Source organism: Eleginops maclovinus, chromosome 22, assembly GCF_036324505.1.
Source record: "Eleginops maclovinus isolate JMC-PN-2008 ecotype Puerto Natales chromosome 22, JC_Emac_rtc_rv5, whole genome shotgun sequence".
NCBI lineage: Eukaryota > Metazoa > Chordata > Actinopteri > Perciformes > Eleginopidae > Eleginops > Eleginops maclovinus.
The window spans coordinates 2,880,694-2,905,844 of NC_086370.1; the positions used below are offsets into that span (position 1 = coordinate 2,880,694).

The 25,151-nt window shown below is 39.6% G+C and overlaps 1 protein-coding gene across 1 annotated transcript in view; it reads left to right on the plus strand.

The window, feature by feature from the left end:
- ltbp1 (latent transforming growth factor beta binding protein 1) overlaps window positions 1-25,151 on the plus strand; it is a 110,447-nt gene that overhangs the window by 69,102 nt on the left and 16,194 nt on the right. Inside the window, 10 exon segments of the mRNA XM_063874833.1 lie at window positions 1,018-1,077; window positions 2,944-3,066; window positions 6,353-6,520; window positions 10,369-10,539; window positions 13,392-13,414; window positions 13,859-13,961; window positions 15,037-15,123; window positions 15,838-15,963; window positions 16,734-16,859; window positions 24,765-24,887. Of these exon segments, the coding sequence (XP_063730903.1) occupies window positions 1,018-1,077; window positions 2,944-3,066; window positions 6,353-6,520; window positions 10,369-10,539; window positions 13,392-13,414; window positions 13,859-13,961; window positions 15,037-15,123; window positions 15,838-15,963; window positions 16,734-16,859; window positions 24,765-24,887 (1,110 nt within the window).

Here is a 25,151-nt window from a genome sequence, read left to right on the forward strand (position 1 = left end):
TTACACAGATTGACACTGTGTTTTTAAAACCAACCTGAACAAGTCCAGGTGGACTACTTTATTACCATTATAAACATGTCACAATTCAACCACATATCCCATTTTTGTTTTTGTCAATGTTTTATGTAACATATGATCATTTGAACCTTAATAAATTGTTTACACATCACATGAGACACGTGAATTTGCTATATCTCAGTACTAGTAGCAGGTTAATAGTGTCCCGTATATCTCATGACTCTTTATTTATCACTGCCTCTCAATGTGCAATCCTTTATTACTCAATTCAGTATAAGTACTGCTCAATTTAACACAGGAAAACATGAGATAAATCAAAGCTAGTGTGGGTGCCGACACATCCTCTCTTCAGGCCTACCTTTAAAGCCCCAAAATGATAAATGAATGTAAACAAAAAACAGGGGTTTTGTTAGTACTCTCAGGTGTCATGTGGTGAGCCCAAATGCAGCCGAGTGCATGCAGTGAGGTTCACAGGCAGGCAGTTTGACAGAAAGGTTAGCCATGCAATCGTTTCATTGGGACTGAATGATGTGATTGACAGGGATTTTTACAGTCCTGCAACAGCCTCACACTCTGGTTTTATCAGAACATTTAGGTAAAGTATTTAAATTATTTTAAAATTCAACCAATAAAAGAGACTACAATTTGTAAAGAACACTTCTACACTCCCCACCTTTATGCTTTTCAGGGGCCCACACTCGCTGTAGTGTGTTCTATAGGTTTTTGTGCATGTAAATGGTCTGCAAAGGCTATAATCCCAATTAAGGCAGCACAGTTAAACTTTGAATTTTTAGGACGTTTTACCAATTATTGCCATAATCCTAGAAATATAAAGAGTGCTATGTGGATCAGTTTGGACAACAGATATTAACATTTCACTGGAAGATAATTGAAATAGCTGACTGTGGGTGTGGTTTTTGTTTTTGACTGTCCAACAGTTCATTAAATGTCTGACTGACATGTTGGCTTCCTCTTATTCCTGTGTTCTCCTCTCCTCAGCTATTCCTCTGATAGATTGTCCTCAGGGCTACAGGAGAATCAACAGTTCCCATTGCCAAGGTAAGAGCTCTTGCTTGTTTCTGAAAATCTCAAAATCTACTGCATGGATCGGCACAATATTCATTATCATTCCAAAAGGAAGAACCATAATGACTTGATCCTGTGACTTGTTCTCTAGCTCCATACCATGAGAATAAATAGATTGCCAATTTAATAGATTGAAATGTAATCCATGTCATCTGCAAAATGATTTGTAATCACTTCAGCTAATAATAACTATTGGTCCAATGCTTTGATGCTCGCCTCATCACTCTGAGGATGAGTTGTACAGAACATTTAGTTGTAAATTAAAATGTAATTTGGAATATCTTTATTTGATGGTATGAACTAAGGCCTAACTTTAGCTTAAATTGAACATAAGTGTGCATTTTCTAACTGAACTGACTGTTGATTGGTCAGTTTCATTGAAGTACATTAGGAATGGACCTCTTGATAGCTCGTACGAACAGGAGGAATGTTCACAGCAGGCAAAAGCTGACGCAGTGTTCATAAGTGCACAAAGCGATTATGGTCTTCTCTACCCGGAAAGTCATTTCCCACAATCATTTGTGGTTCTTTATAGCACCAATAGTGGGCGTTGAATTCAATATTAACACTAGTAATGGTGGCACATTGCAATGGTATCCCTGGTGTTTGCCAGCTCTGTGGCTAGAAGCAGGAGAGAGTGTGTGTGTGTGTGTGTGTGTGTGTGTGTGTGTGTGTGTGTGTGTGTGTGTGTGTGTGTGTGTGTGTGTGTGTGTGTGTGTGTGTGTGTGTGTGTGTGTGTGTGTGTGTGTGTGTGTGTGTGTGTGTGTGTGTGTGTGTGTGTGTGTGTGTGTGTGTGTGTCAGGAGGTGCTGGGACTCAGTATAATCAACCACATCCTTTTCTTCTTATTGATGATTGACCTTTTCAACCACTTTTCCTTTTTTTTGTTTTCTGTTTTTTGTCTTCAATCTATCCCCATATGCTTTGCGGTCAGAACATGAATGTACAATCGTAAAGCTAACTCACTGTTTTTATAACATTTAATTTGTTTTTTAAGCAATTTTACATTTTTGAAATCCATGCATTGCTTTGTTTTCATTTAAGCTAAAAATATAAATGTGTTTGCTACCTCAGAATGAGCCCTTTAAATGCCCTTAAGGAGAGGGTCCTCTTTAACCGAGTTGTATATGTACTGCCATGTTTCCACAGTAGCACAGAATGGAAAAACCAAACTCCAGCTCTAGAGAGGGGCCTTTGGCTTTTGCATTACCTGAAGGTTAAAAACTCAACAAACTTTTTAAACTGCAGTAATTACAAGCTCACACCTGATTTGTATTGCTTCTAAAATAGTGATATGGAAAAGATGGTCTCTGTGTGAGGTGAAGGTACTGGGAAAATAGTCCCTCACAGAATTCCAGTCCCGCCTATAAACTCCTCTCTTCTACTCTGTCTCCTCATTTCATAATTTCTTGAGTTCATAGAAGAAGAATATATTGTAATGAGTACTTCACCACTTGTTTTTTCTTTTGGCATTGCTCACACACACACACACACACACACACACACACACACACACACACACACACACACACACACACACACACACACACACACACACACACACACACTCACACGCTTAAATATATATACAACATTGTGTTGCTGACGCAGACTGAAAGGATTAAAAATGTAAACCTACGTATGCTTCGGGAAAATATTCAGTGAAATACAATCCTGGGATACACGTGCCTGATTATTGTGTTAGTATATGTAATTGAGAAAGTAGGACATTTTTTGTGAAGAAATACCATTGCAATATGGGAAACTATAAAGATGACTTATTTCTCAATTCTTTCCTGCTCTGTATTAATCGCACTTTTAATTTTGTGTTGATTCACAGATCTAGACGAGTGCCAGCTGCAGGGTGTGTGTCCTAATGGAAACTGTCTGAATGCCGTGGGCAGCTACAGGTGCACCTGCAAACCCGGGTTTGTCCCCGACTCCACACTCACCACTTGCATATGTAAGTCTTACAAAATCTAACTAGGCCGAAGATTTCTTCTTCTCTTCACTGTGTGATTTAATAACATCCAAACCAGCACCTCCAACAGTGAAGTGTCAAACTGAAATATTTACAGGAGTGAATGCATTATATGCACATGCTGGTCTCTGATATGTTTAACCAAAAAACGTTCTGAAACTGGTTTGAGATTTTTACCATCATTAATGAGAGACAGGTTGAAAACATTTTCAATATTTATCCCGGCCTCCTGCTTCAAAGTACAGGCGAATAAAAAGGCTGCCAGGCATGCTTCTGAAGCTGAAATGTGTCTTTAATGATGTGCATATGAAAACAGTGCATGGATGAAAGCATGGTGTTCACTATATAAAAAGACTCCACCTCATGCATGAACCGCAAGGCCAACATGTAGTCAAACCCAACAAAACTATTGGCTTTTAGTGTATATGAAAAGAGGGAGGAAGAGATAAAGTGGATAATCTGGGGAACAGAGGGAAGATGCAGTTAGAAGAAGAAACTGTTCACGCGCTAGTGCCAGAGTTATCAATCTTGCACATGATCGAAACGGGGTGTGAGTTATTAATTTCCTCCTCTATGAGTCCAGCCAATGCTCATTTTCAGGGTCTGATGCTGATAGCGATGTTAAGGAGTACATCTAAATAAATAACAGTATATGTATATACAGTATCAGTGCACCGCTGTCATATTGGACAATATATGTATTATTTAACCGGGAAATAGCCTGCCTCCATTACATCATAAAGTATCAAATTAAAATGATATATCACAATTGAAAATGACAAACCATTTTTGACATCAGAGTTTAGATTCTTTGACGTTAGTAAGATGGCTAAGTGTTCAGTTTTTGAATTGCATAGAGAATTAATCTAGTTTGTATTCCCCGGGGTCAGTTAGTATGTAGATTTGAGCAAAGATCTGGCGTCGCCTATCGTTTTTCCAACCCAGTTTAGATTTAGCCACGCCCACCTCATTAAAGTAGCTCTGCGTGACTGAGTCATGGAAGTATAAAGAGAACGTCGGTGTCCCCATGTTAACAGTCAGTGCAGCGTCAGAGCGTCAGTCTCAGAGTTTTATTAGTTGTATACTGTAGTTTAAATGTAACAGAGAGAGTATAATTGTTTTAATAAATTCCCTCTGGATTTAAAAACAATAAACTACAACCCCTTTTAAAGCATTTTAGCAGTTTTTTGCTTTTGTCACATTTTGTACATGAGTACTACAACAAAGTAAATGCACTTTGTTACTTTCCGACTCTGTCAGAGCTGCAGACCACTGGAACATTTTTCACTTCACTTTTCCAATCTAGACGAGATATTACTTGGTCATTACTTTAACATGGAGAGGTTCTCTTGAGCTACGTTAATGCGAAAGTGGGCATGGCTAAATTGTAACTGGGTCGGAAAAACTACAAACGCGATCTGGCATAATGTGCAACTTCTGCACAGTCCGGTTAAGATCGAGACACACATTGGGCCTGTACCAAAATGCAAACATGTTGCTAATGTGTGTTTCGGCAACTTTGTGTTGGCAATGTCAGTCACAAATCAATGACTTATGTCACTTTCGTGCTTGTTTATAGTTTTAACTGTTAGTGGTTGAGGTTACATTTCCCGTCTCACGTGCTGGGAGTCCCATTTTCGTAGCAAATGTGTTTGTTCCTGTTTATTGGAGATAAAGTATACAACGCTTGGGGGTGGGGTTTTGTCATGGATCACATTTAGGTTTTCTTTTTCTGTTCCATCCATCCATCCATTTATTTTTATCCTTAATGATACATTCATGAGTGTGAAAAAAGTGAAAATGTGGTGTTTTGGATAATTCACTCTAAGTGTTAATGTACTATTTCAGTCACTATGGGTGTACATGTGAGACACCTTTCCCTCTAAGCATTTATTAGCAATTGATAAAGGATTTGGCAAATTAATTAGAATTTAAACTAAAGATTTAGACTAAAACAGCCGTTTAGTCAGATAACATTACACAACAGTTCTAACCGTATTCAGAACATTATAAACATAACGACAAAGAACAGAAAAAGTCAGTTATGTTTTTTTGTGAAAATTTAGAAACTTGTGAACAGGTTTCTTTTGGGATGGTTTCTCAGTCTCTGCTCTCAATTGGTTGTCCTCCTTTCTATCGAATAAGCAGTTTGAGGTGGCCATAGACCGTTTTGTGTCTTCATCTGCCCCTTTACTCTGGGGTATTCCACAGGGTTCAATCCCTGGACGCATTCTTTTCTCCCTGTACATGTTACCTCTAGATAACCTGCTTAAACAATTCCTCTATATCTGTCCCCCCTATTATGCTGACGATACATATATATTCACATATTACTTAGACTAATAAACATGGGTAAATTTAGCACTATCCATGACTGCCTTGCTGCCATCAGAAAATGGATATCATTCCTTTATCCAAATTCAGTCAATACTGAGCTCCTTTTTATTGGTCAAGATTACTTTGTCTTCAAGATCCAATCCACATCGGCAGTCTGGCCCCCAATGTTAAACCCCTTCAACAAAACACGGGATATTATCTTTGACAAGAACTGAAACTTTGCTCACATAAACAAGCTCATTACAAAAATCTAATCAATGCTAAAAACGCTTCTGAATTACTTATTCATGCCCTCATTTTTCACGCCTGGATATTGCAATTCTTTTTCCTTCTGTCTCAGCTACGCAGCACTGTGCCACATGCATTTCTTGCAAAATACTGCAGCCAGTCTACCCCCATCATACCTATCCTTGCATCCCTTCAGTGGCTCCACGTAAAATATAGAATAGACTTTATGATTCTATCTATTACTTTCCAATCTCTAGTTCATTCAGAACATATCATCAAAGTATTTTGTTCCAATTATAAGATTATAAGATATTGGATTACACCATGAGACTTTAAAAACACAAACTGAGCCAAACTCTCTTTGCATGCCTTCATCTGAGCCAGCGCATGATCTAGCTAGTGCACGAAGCATTAACATGAACATGTTTTGTGCTCTTTGAATGAGCGGCAGTAATTTTTTAGAATATAGTTTTTTGTGCCATCACAAAATTAGACTTCCTGATTCTTCACTGTGAAATACTCTATGCATTTTTATCTATGCACTGGTGTTGTTTTACATATATGTTTGTCATAGCAGTTGGAAAGGTTGCTTTGGTGAAGGGAACCTCTTTATTTCTCTACTCTCTGTTCTTTCTTTTTCCCATGTATGTTTCTTCTAAACTCTGGTGCATCGATTCCTACCCCCTCCTGCGCTCCTATTTAGCCAACACACCTGCCATCCAAGAGGAAAAGGGGGCTTGCTTCCGTTTGGTCAGCTCAGGGAGGCAGTGTTTGCACCCAGTGTCTACCCAGCTGAGCAGACAGCTCTGCTGCTGCAGTGTGGGCAAAGCCTGGGGCCCTCGTTGTGACAAATGCCCCCCTCCAGGAACAGGTAAGGCCCCCTGCAACATCGGACATTTATTCTGTCTCAAAGAGAACAGTCCAAAGTGGTTTTTCTCACTTAAGTATGGTGAAAGACAATGCCTACCACCATTCAATTGTGACATTTGGCTTTTCAAATCAGCAAAGCTTTGTAAGTCTATGCAGCACATAGGGCCAGGTAACCGACTCTGCCCAGTGGGTCAGGGTCCTGCAAATTAACAGACCACAAGAGCAGTGTAACAGAGTACAAGGTTTCCAGAGCAAGTAGGGGGCTCTAGTTATCCTGTTCCGGGAGAGGTGTCGCTGCTCCTTCTTGGCTCATTACGTTACGTTGGTGATTCCTTGGGGTGGGTACAATTAATTTACCTTCATGAAAAAAATCCATCTTATCAGTTTGTTTCCGGACTACCTGTGACCAGACTCATCAGTGTCCTAAATGGTTTAGGTGTGTGCAATGACACAGAGGCAGAAACAACAATGCTGGATCATAAACAGTTAGCACAGATGTTTTAATAACATCTGGTATATCAGATTTAGAGAGGATTTCTTTATTGAGAGAAGAGCAAAGAATGACACTTAGACTTTTCTTTATGCAAGATATGTTTTTGTCTTTTCCCTTAATTGGCTTCAGAAAATGTTGACTGTGCTCTTCAGTTTTAGAATGTCAAAATTAATTTCCAGAATTTCCAATAAGTTCAAGAAAGTTGAATTACAATCCTAGAAAGTTGAATTACAATCCTAGAATGTTAAATTACAAGTATGGAATGTTCAGTTATATAACTAGAATGTGAAATAACAATTCTAAACATATCATTTACAAGTCTAGCTTGATAAATCAGAGTTCTAGAAGGTTCAGTTATTGTAGAATGTTGAGTTACAATTCTAAAGTGTAGTCTACTTTGGTTAGTTGCAATTCTTGAATAATGAGTAAGATTATCAGAATATTTATCTACAATCTAAAATCTCAGGTTTCAATGATAGAATGTTAAAGTCCTGTTCTAGAATTCTAGATGAGTCTAAACTCAATATAGTAGACTCTATTATAGAATATACTCTGTACTCTTATTGTTGAGTCAGTTAAGAAAGGAAAGTTACAAATCAAGAATATCAAGTTTAAGGCCTTGACTTTGGAGTTACAGTTCTACACTGTGCAGTTTCCATTTTAGAATTTTAAGATGCATGTATAGAATGTCAAGTAACAACACTAGATTATAAAGTTTCAATTCTAGAATGTTAGGATATAAAACTAGGATGTGTAAATACAACTCTAAAAATGTAAATTACAAATATAGAATGTTGAGTTACAATTGTTGAATGTTTAATTGTAATAATTAATTATTAATTCTAGAGTGTTTAGTTACATATTTAATAATAAAAATTGTGAAGTACAATTCAAAGAAAGTAAGGTCACGAAGAATGTGAACTTTAACGTCTCCAATATTAAGTAACAATGCTAGAACCTTCAGTTATAGTTTAGAAAAATGTGTATGTATGTGTATAAGAAGTTACAGTTCTAGAATGTTGAATTAAAGTTGTAGAATATTGAACTATAATTAGAACATTTTGAACATGTTTAGAATCATAAGTTATATTACTAGAATGTGTAATTAAAAATCTAGAATGTAAGGTTATACATGTTAAGTCATGTTAAGTCACATAATTGTAATGTTAAGTTACAACAAAATGTTTTGACGTTACAATTTAAAAAGTAAGGTTACAAACATAATGTCAAGTGTGATGCCTTGACTGTTGAGTTATAATTCAAGAATGTTTAATCATATGACTATAACATTGAGGTGCAATCCTGTGCAAGTTACTGTGAGGTTACAATTATACAAAGTGGTGTTACAATTCTACAATGTTTAGATATAAAACAGAAATGTGTAGTTTCCATTCTAAAACTGTGATTTTCTAGTTTAGCTTCTTAAGTCAGAGTTCTAGAAAGTTCAATTCCAATTCTAGAGTGTTGAGTTACAATTGTGGAACACTACTTTTGGAAAATTACAATTCTAAAATATTGAGTTATTATAATAACAATTCTGGAATGTTAAGTTAAAGACATAGAATGTTGAGTTACACATGTATAATGTTACAAGTCAAGAAAGCATGTTCATCAATCAATAATGTCCAGTTGAATGCTTTGACGTTGAGTTTGTTTTCCGAATGTAGAATTATTATACTAGAATGTGTAATTACAATTCTAAACATTTGGTTTACAAGTAGTGTTGGGTTACAATTCTAGAATCTTGAGTTAATCTAAAATGTCAAGTAACAATAACAAAATGTTAAGAGACAATTCAAGTAATTGGTCACAAAGAATGTCAACATTAATGTCTGGAATGTTGAGTTACTATTGTAGAATGTAAGTCTCCTTCGGGAAGATACATTTCTAGAATGTTGAGTTATAATTCTACAATGTTAGGTTACAAATCAAGGACGTAAGGTTTAAAATCAATTAAAATGTTAGAGTGTTAAGTAACACTTATAGAATTTGTCATTTCAATTCTAGGAAATACAGTCTTTGAATGTTAAGTTGCATTTCTATACTGTTAATTAAAGTTCAAGATGGTTATTTTACAAATTGCGAATCTTGATTTAAACTTCAAGAATGTTACATTCAAATTCCGAAGGGTCAAATTCACCTCATTTTAAGTCAATACAAGCCTGCTATTACATATATCATCTAAGTATTATTTTCCTTAAATAAGTTTATATAATGTGTATGTGTATCACTCAGGTTATTCCTGATACTTTTGGGCTCAGAGCTTTCACAGCCTATTCAAAGTTGTTGCTATTAGAGTTAATATTAAGTAACACTGAAAGCCTTTCGCGGTAGCCATTATTTTTGTACTCCTTTTATCAGTAATTCCTATTCGTGAAAATCTAAGTTTTAAAAGGTTGCATTCCATTGATATATACACATATTTGCAGGTATATTACAAATATATTATTGGTATTGTTGGAGAGCGTAGTGTCTCAGTTCAGTGGTGAGTAAAGTTTGACTTACTTGCTATTTCAAGTATAGGATTTTTTACTGGTACCATGCGAGGGCCAACCATCGCAGGGTACCAGAGCAGTGTTGGGCAGGGTTGTGATGTGTCAGGGTTTCAATGCATATTTATAATTTTCCAATGTGCAGTATTAAAACCGGATGCTGAGGTGGTCTGTAATGGAGCTATACCTTCATCTGCTACAACACGAAGACCATTCAGTGCCAATTCGTGATATACCTTTTATAGAATATACAGAAAATGTATATTTTTATGCAAAAGATAATTATAATGTTATAACTTTTGAGCTAAGGGAATAGAAACTGGTTTCTGATGGATGTTGAAAACAGATCAACATTATCAGTATAAAGGTGGGGGCTATACAAAGAACACATTCCCTTGAGGTCTCAGTGAGAGGTTTTAAAAGAAATGCAGTTCATCATAACGAATGCATGCATAATGTAACACTGATGTAATATGTTGCAGTAAATACAGTGGGAACACTATTAAATAAACAAGATACTGTTACTTTATGGGACTTTTGTTTTGAATGAAACCTGTCCCTCATTTCCTATAAAGATACAGAACCCCTGTTGGGGTGATTTGTGGGTAAGTCAGTCCAAAAGAAGGTTATTCCATAAGAAGGGGATATGAAAGGCATTCCCGCTAATATCAATGAGCTGTGTTTTTCTAGTAGCAATCAAATATTTCCATGGTGATGCCGGCTGTCTCTTTTCATGATTTTTCTGTGGAATTGTCATGTACTGCTTTTGAGATAATATGCAAAACACACTCAGAACATGTTGCATCTCATGTTTTTTGGTATGAACTTTAAACATTATCTATTTTCTTTTATGTTTCCTTTTAGCTAAGTTCAAAGACATCTGTCCTGGTGGAATGGGCTACACTGTTCTGCCGAATCCACCTGTCAATAAGCCAATCACCATTAACCAGGAGCCCATTGAGATTCCTCCTCAACCCCTGCCAACCTCAGAGAGACCAGTGGAGGCCTTTGGGAAACCAGAAGAGTTTATACCAGGTGAGTCTCTGTCACATCTCTACTGGTGCGTTTTCAGTTAGTTTGGTAGAATGGTATAACTTGGTGATTCTCAAATACACTTTTTGTCAATTAGTAATAAAGCAGTGGGAGCAATTGAGATGGGGGGGGGGGGGGGTTTGTTTTGATGTTGCGTATAAATATCAACATTATTTCTCTAGAATGGCTACCCCCACCTTTAATGTTATGTGTGTAGCACACGCTGGATGTTGTGTGTTTGTTGTAAAGCTCTGAAATACAGTTTAACACAATTCAATGACGGATACTATCTTTGGTGCAGTTTAACAAGATAGAAATGATGGCAGACCCACTTTTTCTCAGTAAAGGATACATTGGCACAAGAGTGAGGCAAAGAGTGCACACATGTTTTTGCACAGTGATTTCTTCCAGCTTCTCCTGGATATCCCTTATAATTCCTGGAAAATGCCATCCCTTCAGTGCAATCCCAAGTGTGTCATTCCCAAAACACAGAGGAGGCCAACCAACCAAATGATTTGGTTAATATCAATGATCTTTAATATGAATACAAAGCTTGCATCACAACAGCTTACACTTATAACTTGCCATCAATCTCACACTCGTGTTTATCATTGCTTGTGAATAAGATTTATAATACCTGAACTGCTTAATGTGGCAAACATGCTCTTTTAGGTAGGCCATTGTAATATTGTGGGGGATCACACTGCAAAGGGTGTGTCCTTTGGCCTAGAGTCTTTTGGAATCAACATTAGAACTTTTTTGGTTAATCTATCTCAGTGTTTGGAATGTGAACATTTCTTGTTTTAGTCAAACTCGTGCCTTTTGAGCATGTTTGTTCTGATGGCATCGATTGCCCACCGAAAACAAGGCATTGAAAATAGAACAGCAGGCACTTCTTGTACACAGCTTCTTAGTCCAGTCCAGGTTCTTGTAAATGTGTTCTCCAAGGTACTTGTAGTCTATCAGTTTCCTTATCCACCCCCTGGATGGAAAGCTGTTAGGAAGTGGTCTACATATGCCTGTAGGTGGCATAAAAGAAAGCACTACGTTTCAAATAAATATGTTATGTACTACTATACGTGAAATATGGTAAGGTAAATAACAGATTCACCCTACCATCTTTCACATACAGTGGGGCAAAAAAGTATTTAGTCAGCCACCAATTGTGCAAGTTCTCCCATTTAAAAAGATGAGAGAGGCCTGTAATTTTTATCATAGGTATACCTCAACTATGAGAGACAGAATGAGAAAAAAAAATCCAGGAAATCACATTGTAGGATTTTTAATGAATTAATTGGTAAATTCCTCGGTAAAATAAGTATTTGGTCACCTACAAACAAGCAAGATTTCTGGCTCTCACAGACCTGTAACTTCTTCTTTAAGAGGCTCCTCTGTCCTCCACTCGTTACCTGTATTAATGGCACCTTTTTGAACTCGTTATCAGTATAAAAGACACCTGTCCACAACCTCAAACAGTCATACTCCAAACTCCACTATGGCCAAGACCAAAGAGCTGTCAAATGAGACCAGAGACAAAATTGTAGACCTGCACCAGGCTGGGAAAACTGAATCTGCAATAGGTAAGCAGCTTGGTGTGAAGAAATCAACTGTGGGAGCAATTATTAGAAAATGGAAGACATACAAGACCACTGCTAATCTCCCTCGATCTGGGGCTCCACGCAAGATCTCACCCCGTGGGGTCAAAGTTATCACAAGAACGGTGAGCAAAAATCCCAGAACCACACGGGGGGACCTAGTGAATGACCTGCAGAGAGCTGGGACCAAAGTAACAGAGGCTACCATCAGTAACACACTACGCCGCCAGGGACTTCAATCCTGCAGTTCCAGACGTGTCCCCCTGCTTAAGCCAGTACATGTCCAGGCCCGTCTGAAGTTTGCTAGAGGGCATTTGGATGATCCAGAAGAGGATTGGGAGAATGTCATATGGTCAGATGAAACCAAAATAGAACTTTTTGGTAAAAACTCAACTCGTCGTGTTTGGAGGAGAAAGAATGCAGAGTTGCATCCAAAGAACACCATACCTACTGTGAAGCATGGGGGTGGAAACATCGTGCTTTGGGGCTGTTTTTCTGCAAAGGGACCAGGACGACTCATCCGTGTAAAGGAAAGAATGAATGGGACCATGTATCGTGAGATTTTGAGTGAAAACCTCCTTCCATCAGCAAGGGCACTGAAGATGAAGCGTGGCTGGGTCTTTCAGCATGACAATGATCCCAAACACACCGCCAGGGCAACGAAGGAGTGGCTTCGTAAGAAGCATTTCAAGGTCCTGGAGTGGCCTAGCCAGTCTCCAGATCTCAACCCCATAGAAAATCTTTGGAGGGAGTAGAAAGTCCGTGTTGCCCAGCGACAGCCCCAAAACATCATTGCTTTAGAGGAGATCTGCATGGAGGAATGGGCCAAAATACCAGCAACAGTGTGTGAAAACCTTGTGAAGACTTACAGAAAACGTTTGACCTCTGTCATTGCCAACAAAGGGTATACAACAAAGTATTGAGATGAACTTTTGTTATTGACCAAATACTTATTTTCCACAATCATTTGAAAATAAATTCTTTAAAAATCCTACAATGTGATTTTCTGGATTTTCTTTTCTCATTCTGTCTCTCATAGTTGAGGTATACCTATGATAAAAATTACAGGCCTCTCTCATCTTTTTAAATGGGAGAACTTGCACAATTGGTGGCTGACTAAATACTTTTTTGCCCCACTGTATATGGGGTGGAGAAAAAGATAGATGTTTGAAACAAAAAAACCCAAGATATCTTCATACAGTATATTATGTTGCAAACCTACATTTAAATGTTTTTGTTTCGGTTTTTTTCTGTGGTCAGTAGCAACAACTGCACCAGATCAGGTAGGTTGGGTGCTTTAAGAAGATAAATGTAGAGGCAGTTTGCATGCACACAGACAATCACAGCTACTAAGGAGCTGCACAATTCATTTTGCATGAAGTCAGCAACGTTGCTGCATGACTTTGAGCAGGTCAGCACTGTATTAATCTTCAATGTGCTTATGTTTATGTAAGTAGGAAAAACAGATAGAGAATCAAATCCAGACTGAAGTGTCTGCACAAGTGGCTTACTTGTTCTCTGGCTTCCTCGCTGAGCTGTTTCTTATTGCACTGTTTATGCACTACAGTCAGTTGCCATGCAAGCTAAATGCTAATCTGTACCAAGTACCACGCCTGTAATGCATGACAGAAGCAGTGTGCAAAGCTGAATAATGGACTGAAGAAATGCAAACAGTGTTCCGTTGACCTTGTCCGTTTGGTTTTATTGTCTGTGTCTTGTCGTTGAAGGAGCTGCTAGTTCCTGGGGTTAGCGATAGGCCAGTATTTGATCCCATCCTGCCCCAGCTATCTCCGGGTGTATCCACTGTCAAGATGGAGGCACTCTACCCAGGTGTCTGCTTCACTACACTTGAAATTTTGTGGTGCGGTGTGCAGTTTAAGACATCTCACACACAGCTTGTCAAGCTCAGAGCACTTTGTCTGACTCAACTGCCCTCAGTTCCAGTTGTGCTGAAATGTTTGAATGCTAACAATAGCACACATTTTAGCCAACGTGAGGATAAAATGCTAACTGAAGTATGAGGAAACACACAGTCTGAGGTTTCAGATGAGTCTGCTGCCGACATGATTAGTCTTGATATCCTAAAAGCTCACAGTAACTAATATTCTACTCATTATAATTTTCCTTTTTTATTTATTATTCCTATTTGCAGACATTCATTTGTTTTTATCTTTTCAAGCTAAAATTATGCTTTCGGAGTAGTGGAGCTCCTTGACTGGTGGAGCTGCAATAAATATATAGTCTGAAGTATTGGAAAAAGACAGGTATAATGTATATAGATTATTATATATATATAATATTCATCACACATATACAAAAAAAAACCTGTACTAAACTTTTCAAACAAGAAAAAATCCAACATGGATGTCATCAATCGGCAAACTGGTCCAAGAGAAACAAGGGAGATTCATTTTAGAATTCATACAGCGACGTTCCAGATAACTACCCACAAAGTAAAATGGGGGCTGTTTGAAGGTAATTTCATCTTGTATTTATTATATTATTAGAATGCATTTATACCTTGCTAAATATTCAGCGCCACCCTTCCGCACAGTAGGGAAGTATTCTGGTTTGCATTACCTTGAAGGAGTCTGGTCCATCTCCTTTGAACTATGTCATTATCATCACATTTTGTTCATAAAACTGCTGCTGATTGAATGAAAACACTGAGAGTTAAAAGAATGGAATCCTTTTTTCAAAAGAGCACAGGACTGAACTGTTCCCCTCAGGACAGCAGAAACTACACACATCTTCTGCTGCAGACTGAAAACTCATCTCCTGAGGCTGCACCTTGGCCACAGTTTTTAAGTAGAAAAAGTGCCATGTTTGATGGAAAACACATGTTGACTTAATTTAAAATAAACTGGATGGATTTAAAATAACGGTGTTTTTTTTAATTTGGTAGAGGTTGTTGAGAGGAGCTCTCCGCCCGCACCGGTGGAGATCCTCCCATCTAATGCCGGACAGGACATCGCTCCCACACAGTCCGCTGGTGAGGCTTCTCAAGTCTTTTCTTTTCTTCTGCTGTGGCATATTCTGGTCTGTTTTTAGAGTTTTATTCTGAGGTAAGTCACAGGTGACAGCTGAGCCACCCACTGAAAAGGTATATATAAAATGAGCTATACTTGGAGGTTGCACAGACTGTGTTTGTACACACACATATCTGAACCACCTGTGTCCTTGGTATGTCCTGAGTCTTACTGAGTTCCTGACAGGTCACTGGCTAAAAAGGTTATATAAAAATAATTGACACGCAGATTCCTCTGTCTCCTGTGCTGCAGGACTCTGATATCTTTGGCAATATGACCCCATTTAAAGGGAAAGCTCCATCATTCATTCTGTGATAGTGTTACCGGCAGCAAATGTTGGTATACCAACAACAATCGCTAAAAATCAGGGAAAAACACGTTATTTTGCCCTCTGTTTCCTCTGTTCTATACATGTTTATGTGAAAGTTTGAAAAAGTTAAACTTGCTGCTGTGAGATGGCAGGCATTGTTAAAATGTCATTACAAATATAAATAAAAGAAACCAGGGAATCACATACCATGATTTATAGTACAGGTTTCGAACATGGTGTCTTCTATTAAGCGCCTAAGTTGTGGCACATAATCGTATGTTGTGGTTCTTTGTAGTATTTTCAGGAACAGGTTATGAGTTGTTAACCTGCTCTGTATTAATCCTCTCCTGTCTCTCTCCTGCCCCAGAGGTAGATGAGTGCCAGATCAGCCCTTTCATCTGTGGCCAGGGGATTTGCTACAACACAGCAGAGGGATACACCTGCCACTGTGATGAGGGATACCGCCTGGATGACGCCCAAACCACCTGTGTAGGTGAGGATTACAGTTTGCAAGCAAGATACTGAGTCAAAGTCATTTTGTCTATGTCAATTTATGCAAGTTGGGATGAATAATAACAGCAGAGCACTGGGATTTTACCTGTAGCTCACAGCTATGTTGTATTGAACATATTAACTCACCTTTTGATACGAAGAGTGGTAAGTATGTACATCATTTACATTTTTTGTAAGCCAGGAATTTGCAAATGGCGGCACAGCCTGGTTCTGTTTAAGCCTCAGGGAGATCACAGCTAGCAACGTCACTCCAGAGACATGCAGGTTCAAGTACATGGTGAATGTAAGTGTGAGTGCTTGTCTAAATGTGTAAGCCTTGTGACAGAAGGGTGCCCAATTAGGGTGTCGTTATTTGCTTGCTGGTTTGGCTCCAGCCCCTTCAACCCAAAGGTATTGTAATGGATGACCCTCGAGGACAATTGGATCCCATGCACCAACTGATGCTAAAGACTGTTTTTAACATTTTTATTACAAACTGAGTGGCTGTAAAATGACAAATACATCTTTCTGACTCTTACGTTCAACATTCAAATGTAAGGGTAGCTAACAAGAAGCCAGCTCAAAAGTAAAATACAGTATCTCCCCATCAACAGGTCTATCTCTATATTACAGATGGTTTAATTTCGACATTTGAGTTTGACATATACTGTATGAATGTATAGTTTTTGTTACAATCATGGAGGTCAGTTTCTTTCAGCAATTAAATTGTGTACTGATGTTATCCTATGTTGTGTGCTCTGATATGTCCAGATGTAGATGAGTGTGTGGAGAGCCCATCCTTTTGTGTTGGTGGTCGCTGCGAGAACACAGAGGGCAGTTTTCTGTGTGTGTGTCCGGAGGGATTCCTCGTCGATGAAGAGGGAACTAGTTGTTTAGGTACATACCCTCAACTCATGCAAAAGCATATTTTGATGCTTCCTGGAAAGACTATTTTATATGCACACTACTTTTTTCTCTTTCCCTTAGATGATTTGATTCATGATTTATAAAGCTCTTTCATACACAAAGTGCTTCAACAAACAAAATAGAAACAATACTAACCCCAATACTTTTAAAATGTTCATGAGAGGATAAAATAAAGACCTTGTTATTATTGTTCAAAGATATGTTCTGCATCAAATGTCCACTTTCTGTTCTTCACTTGTTGACATGATTTTAATTTCAGCCCTATCCATACCCAAATTCACATAACATGCTGTATGTAAGGAATGAGTCCTGAATTTGCTACATTTCTACTTGTTCTATGACTAAAATACACGTGTAAATACTACACTCATGAATGTCCACAGCTTCGTTGTTTCATAAAAGACACTTGCTAACAGTCAAGTTGCTAACAATTGACTAAATAAACTAATAAAAGTCATCACGCCGAACATTAGCCACCTTTAGCTTAGCGGTGGTGATGTCATGCGACCAGGATGTAGTATATTTATCGCCTAAAGCTGCATTCACATGATATGCGATTTGCTCAGCATGAGTTTGGGCGCAGAACCTTCAGGTGAAACAGCTAGTTACGTTTCGTTCCTAGGGTTACCTACTCAGCTAGGTTGCGCCGCTGTGCAGAGTGTAGGGTTAGGCCTACTATAGTAGGAATATGCTAAAAGAATCCAAGAAGCTTCTCGTCTAAATTTAATAGGTATATATTAATACAATTATATGATAAGTCTAAAATAGTAATAGTATTATTGCAGCGTCAGAGGCGGTGTGTTTAGTATGTAACTCCACGCGTCATTCTCCCTCTACTAAATATATACGATACACTATTAGCTACGTGCTATCTGAGGCTAAAACAATACGAGCGGAAGTACAAAGTCCGTTCCGTCCGGAAACAGTGAATTATATCATTTAATGTTCCGTTTCAATATATTGATTTATTCTCACAACAGCTGTGATCTGATTGGTTGCACTTCGTAGGTCAGCTGTGATGGCGACGCCGAGGGTAGTGCTTATGCCTAGTCGGGGGAAATTGCTCTCTCCTCAGAAACACAACGCCAGAACAGAGTCTTTTTGTCACGTACGCAGCATAGCGTTAACTCTGTTCTTCTGCCGATTGCATTAACGCTTTACAAATCACGAGGTGGTGTTATTGTGTGGAGTTTATCCTGATGAACATATTGTGTTAGTATACTAAATTTGTGTTTGCCAGGGAGCTCATTTTCTGCAATATTCTAATGGAAAAATCCCATTGCGATGCAAATCTTTCAGGTCAGCCTACAAAAATGTGTATTCACTCCACCACACGATATTGACCAAATCTGTCCCTCTGCTAGGATTAGCACAAACATGCACATTTCATGTCAAAACTAAATGCAGCATCAATCATGAGGACACTCTGTAAGCCACGCATAACCACAGCCTGGCAATGGGCAGTCCTTGGTCAAACACCTGGTCAAACACAAGCTCTGCACACTAACAAGTGCACACTAATAGAATTATAAGTCAGTGGAATCTTGGAGGAGGCCGGTGACCACACCGTTATGAGCGTTTGCACAACCTCCTCCCTGGTTTGTCCCACTTATTGGGATATAAATTCAAGGCACTCTGTCATTACGCGGTTTCCTGCCATTCCAACGTAGCTTTCTCCACCCACCAAAATAATACTAAATTACGCTCTGTGAGTGCAAACAGGCCTGATGTCTGTTTCCCCAGAGCTCCAATAAAATATCTTCTTCACAACTGCGGAGGATGAGGGATCCGATTATGACTTTAACAGTTTTATAATGATGTATATTGCAACCGAGATCTCTATTAATACGATCGATACAAAACCACGCTCAGAGTTTCAGACATTTTTTAGAATCTTGAATACATCTTTACCATCTGGTGCAGCGTCAACCACTTTCCTAATATACATATTTGACTCTGCACTGATGCTATTTAAATACGTACTTTTAAAAGGGTTAAAACCACCATTCAGTCAAAGTTGCAGATTTAACGGCGGAAATGTATCAGACAGCTGGAGATAAAATATTCACTACAGTCGTGCAGAATTAAAACGGAGGCTTGGAAATACAGCAGCATATCATTTTATCATCATCAGTTTATTGTCTTTCCACAAAAAAAGTTCAAGATCTTTTAAGCTAAAGAAAATATGGCGCAGCATGGCAGCTGAACAGGCTGTGGCTGGGTTTGATATTGGCCTTTTCCATTGGGCTCCATGCAGGCCCCTCACCTCACCGATATCACTGATGCTTGGTTGATGGTACCAGTTATGTTCCAGTACGATTTTCAGTCTACCCCTGTGGGAACCCTCTTGACCTTGATAGTTTGTACGGTTTTCAGTCAGGATGCTTTCTATTGCTCCTTTGTAAAAATGAACAAAAACTGAGCATGGGGATTTTTTGCTTTCTTAAGTTTCCTTAAGAAATACTATTCTTTGGCTGCTTTTTCTAGGCCTGAAAAAGTCAAAGAATTAGTCCTGAGTTTGGAATAACACTTGGAATTAATTGTTACAGTCATTTTACTCTGAGCTGTTCCTTAAATATGATTAGCTACTCTTATAACATCTGCATCAATCTTTTTCAACAACCAATTATAGGGTTGGAACAACAGTTTATAAAAGATTCACAACAACATTTAACAGTCAAATACTGTGTTTTAGAGTTCTCGTAAAGCTATTCAATGAGGCTTTCTAGGGTGTTCTGAAATGCCTCCTCCAGGGGATCCAAGCTCCCCTGTATTTGAAAACATACCAATGGTCTGCTGCTACTTTTAAATTGAGCTGCATTTTTTAGATGAAGCAATTGACAGGGGTAACCAGGTCAATTTGAACGCCCATGTGGTTTCGTTTTAACTGCTCTGAAAGTAGAGCTTTGAATTTATTGCACCATTCCAAGATTACATTATATCCTAACCCCATGGCGAGTAACGTCTAGCCGTCAACACATGCAGAAATCAGCCCAGGAAACAAAATCTGAATTAAATACCGTGCCAATCAAGCAATTAAACTAATAAACCTTTCCAAAGAACATATAGAACGGCCCATATTTTCCTGGAAGGTGTCCCCATCCTTCCTCTTCAGTAGTTTGCTGCTCTGTGTGACACATGGTTAACTGTGAGGTTCTGACTGTTCACTCAGCATGCATGGCAAGGCAAGCCACAGGAGGGTGGCAGGGAGTGGTGGTTGGTGAGAGAGGAAATAATTACACCATGCAGTCCTTTTTAGAAGGTAATAACCCCTGCTCACAGATGTTCACATGACACTGCCAAGTTGAGGGTAATATCAAGCATCTCACGGTGTGTGTGTGTGTGTGTGTGTGTGTGTGTGTGTGTGTGTGTGTGTGTGTGTGTGTGTGTGTGTGTGTGTGTGTGTGTGTGTGTGTGTGTGTGTGTGTGTGTGTGTGTGTGTGTGTGTGTGTGTGTGTGTGTGTGTGTGTGTGTGTGTGTGTGTGTGTGTGTTTGTTGTGTTTAAGAAATGAATCTAAAGTAGTCATAAAGGGACTTCTTGTTCTCCTGTCCTGGTCTTCTTTTTGGCTTTTTTATTGCAGACCTCATTCCGTCATGATGATTGTCTTGAGTATGATTTGGTCATATCAGTATGTAGTGTCTCTCCTGTGACATGTCTCCATGCTTTAATGTTCAAAAAGCTCTTTATTTTTCTCATACTGTCAGTTGCTGCAGTATCCTCTTTTCACCCTCTGTCTGAAACTAGAGCCCAGTCTGCTCTGATTGCTTAGCTGGTCGGCTCTGTTGTGATTGGTGAAACGCTTAGAGATGTCCCGCCCCTTAGCCTACCACGTACAATGTGTTGGAGCGCTACCTGATAGAAGTGCGAGTGTACATAGTGATGTCACTAGATTACAGAAGTAAACAAAGGTGCAATGGAGGCTTTTCAGGTGGGTGGGGTGGGGGGTCGGGTCTATTATCCAAGGTTTTTATACCACAAAGAAATTAATAATAAGTTTATACTGGTGAACAGTAATCAAACAAGGCTGTTTTTAGGCTTTTGAATAGGAGGTTTTCAATTTCGTCAGCCAAGGAAGTCAAGCTTTTAGTCTGTGCTTTGTTCTTAATTCTTAGTCCTCCTTAAAGAAAAGGTTTTTTTTAACAGTTTTACGTTTCATTTAAAAACATATACAGTAAGCTACTAAAATGAGGATTTCCACCACCCAATGGTGACTTTGAGTCATCCTGTGCCTTCAGCTGGAACGTGCTGCAGAGCTGGAATCATCACACAGACTCACGTTAAGCCACAGGGACTCTGGTGCTCAGAATAACCCTATAAATATGAACTGTGTAATAACTGCAAATATCAAGTGCCATAAAAAGGAGTTGTTACCTCATAAACGTGCATTAAGTCTGGGCAGCGTTTGCATGAATGACATGGTGGCTTTACCATTCAAAACGTTTTTACTTGTTTTACCAAAAGGACTTTTTTAGGACTTTTTTTGTTCATGCCTCCGAAACTTGATCGAACTGGAGACATTACTTTCTGGGTTTATACATTTTCCATGCCACAAAAACACTTGAGCACAATTTCAGATTTACCGTAGAGTTTATGCAGTTTATGGATCTAGAACAACAAGTTATGGAGTTTCAATCTTTACTCTACAGTTGGTTTTTGTGCCTCGTTTGAATTTTAAGGCAACTCAATACTGCCATTGTATATCAAGATATTATTGAACAATTATAATATGAGATACTCATTTTTCTGCCTGTGTTTTCAACAATTTAGCATACACAAGTTAGCATTTAGTTGGATTAGCTCTGCCCTGTCTAGCACTTATGCCCCTTTTGCACTTATGCCCCAAACCGGATCCGGTTCAAGCTCCGATCTTTTGCTTTTTTGGTTCTAGCCTGTAGCACCCTTTTTGTTTCCACCGCTCAGAGGCCGAGTGGAGCTCAAGTGGAGCTGCGTCATGGCATCATCATTTGCGTCATGACGTAACCGTTTACGTGCCCTCTTATGACGGATTCATATTCACTGTCTGACTGTCACACAAGCAGCTGATGCATCCCCCCCTCCCCATAAGTGAATGTGTTTCAGTCTAAATTGACGCTGTTTGGCATCACAACGCTGTTATGAAATTGTCTCTGGCATTACACAGGTGGTGTTAGCATAGCAAGCGAGGCTACTCTGACTATCATGACTACTCTGCTATCCTGTTGTGGCATAAGCCGTTTTCTACAGGCATATTCTACCGTCGTAGTTTTCGTTATGATTTTACTTCCGATGGCAACCTGTGTAGCCCATGTATTGATTCCAGTGGCAGGCTGTGCATTTCACACCTAGGCCTTCAGTGATACCACCTACCTGAATTATAACACCTCTTAATACCATCATTATGACGCCATGGCTCTAGAAACTATACATTTAGACAGAAACGCAGTATAACCGGGCGTTGCATCACCTTAACATAGTCAAGTACAACAGAGTTATATTAATATTTCCGAAGCATTTATAATCAATACATCAGCATTTACAGTTAACTTAATTAATCAGATTATCTGACAAACCGCTCCTTGACACCTGTGTCCGTCACATAACGCAGGACAAATGCCAGCTGTGCTACATTACCCACGTCTGACGTCTCATCCACCATAACAGCGAGAAAGGGTGCTTTTTAATCTTCATTTTGATCTCTTCTCCCATCTGTTAACCTGTTAACAAAGTGAAAACAAGACCTTGGATCGCCTTTTCCAGGCCATTGACGGCTCAGTGTAGGAGGGGGAAGAGTGCTGTGATTCCCCCCTGCAGGAAACCAGCCCCCCTGCAGAGTTAAAAGACCCCTGGCTGTAGGGATGGTGCAGAGCCCTCACACAGGCCGCCCCACGGTCACACTGCATGCCGCCCACCGAGCCTCCTGCCCCGGCCGCTGATTGAAGTGCAGCCGCCTGTTGGCCCCTCGCAGCAGGACCGGGGGAAGAGCAGCGATTTGAATAATTATTATGTTACTGAGGGGACATTTACAACACAAGACGGCCAGTTTAGCTATCCCACCAACACGCTAAAAGGGTTGAAATGAAAAAAAAACGGTCCAGCAGTAGCTCAGTCAGTAGGGGCTTGGACTGGGAATCGTAGGGTCGCCGGTTTAAGTCCCTTGAAATATGGAAAGTTGACTGCTACTTGGAGAGGTCCCAGTTCACCTCCTAGGCCCTGCTGTGGTGCCCTTGAGCAAGGCACCGGACACCTCCAATCCCCCCTCCCCATTGCTCCCCGGGCGCTGCACAATAGCTGCCCACTGCTCCTAGTACTAGGATGGGTTAAATGCAGAGGACCAATTTCACTGTGTGTGCTCTGCTGTGTGCATGTATGTGACAGATAAAGAGGGTTTCATCCTCCGATTCTATCACTTCAGCAATAACATAAAACAGGTCATTTTGTATTTTGCCTGACATCCCAGTAAACACTTTGTTTGTGGACAGGTGGTAATGCAAATCTGTGTGGTTCTCAGCAAGAAAAGAAAGAAGCTCTACGTAGTTTCCTCTGTTTCTGGACTCGGCGCTTTCATCGTGTCCCCTAAATGAAAGTTCCTGTTTAGTGTTTACCCAAAAACAGGACACAATCAATCAGTCTTTTCAATATTTCCCTATTTTTGTTCACCCTTTCGTTGTGGAGCTCTGTTTCCCTGCGCACTTGTTCGTTGAGCTGTAGATCCACTACAGCTCAACGAACGAAGATCCACAACTGAAGTTTGCAAATCCAGTGTGGCTCCAAACACCAAATCGATCAGTTGCAAATAGCAGGCATTCCCAGCAGTACAATTTGCAGTGCCTCACGGAGGCTGTGAGCCAGGGGTACCGCTCGTAGTAAGTGATTTGAAAATGGCGCCCAAACCCTTTTCCCTGCGGTGCTAGGCTCACTAGCGTTGGAGTTGGTCGTTCCCTTCTCAAGATGTGTAGCTTTTCTTGAAAAGTTCGTCTTGAAAATGGCGTTGTAATTATATCTGCGACCAAATCGATCTCTTCTCCTCCTTCAGCCATTGTGGGTTGAAAAAAATAGCTTGTAGAAATCTACACAAATTAGCTCGCTCAAGTTCTAGTTCAGTTTGCTAGCTCTGCCCATAGACTGTAGGGCTCTGCCTAGCTCTGCCTCTCAATAGTGCATATCCAATCAGAAGACGTGCCTGTGCTAATATTAGCGTATGCCTGCTAGCTGGCCCGTTGTCGCCAACTCGAAATCTGATTGGTTAACGCCACAATTTTGTTTGCGTTCACTTTAAAGCTACAGGCGCCCGCACTGTTGATTCTGAAGGCCTAAGGGTAGATTTCTTTGACCCTAGCAACACATTATGGCTGAAATATGATTGGATAAAAGCTCTAACATAAAGGCCAGCCCTCCAAATCTCGTTCTGAGGCTGGAAGCAGCGCAGCCAAGACGAAAGCTATGAAATTAAGAGAATAGACTATGGGAACAAAGTAAGCGTGATGTATTGGTTCGTATTGGATCTTGGGTCTTGCGGGGCAGCCGAGTGGGGCCAGAAAGATCTGGTTTTTCTGTGCTTAAAGCTGTTGCCGCTGCAGTGGAAACATGGAAAACCAGACCTTTATCGGCTCCAGCTCTGGCTCCAGCTCTGGCTCCAGCTCCGGCTCCAGCTCCGGCTACGGGTTGGTGGAAAAGCGGCATTAGACTTTGAACCACAGCACTCTGAGTTTGAGAACACATTGCAGACAGTGATGTATTTATAGCAGCCAACGTATATTAAAAAACTGATATAACTTCTGTACTGCTTTGAGCACATTATATGTACTGTTTGCCTATGTCCAAAATGTGAGGGAACATCCTTTGCTTGAACCTTTGCTTTCTGTGATGAAGTTGTTCCATTGTTTGTGTTGCTCCAGATTTAGATGAGTGCCAGGACCAGCGGATCTGTACCAGGGGCCACTGCCAGAACACTGAGGGCTCCTTCCTCTGTCAATGTGGGCCCGGCTTCAGAGAGTCTTTGGCAGGAGACGATTGTGATGGTATGAAATATACATAGTTCCAACAACATTTTAAGGACAAAACTAAATTATGAGTAAAAATGAGTAAGAGTTAACTCGTTAAGCAATAGAACAGTTAATAATAATACAGATTTATATATATTAGTATTATTTCTCAAAGTCTTTTAGATACATTTTTTAACTGATAAGGTACACATTTTTGCACACACTGCACTATTTCCTCTGTTTGTCTTTTTTTAATTTGATATTAAATTAAATGGTTCATTAATTCATTACTTGACAAAT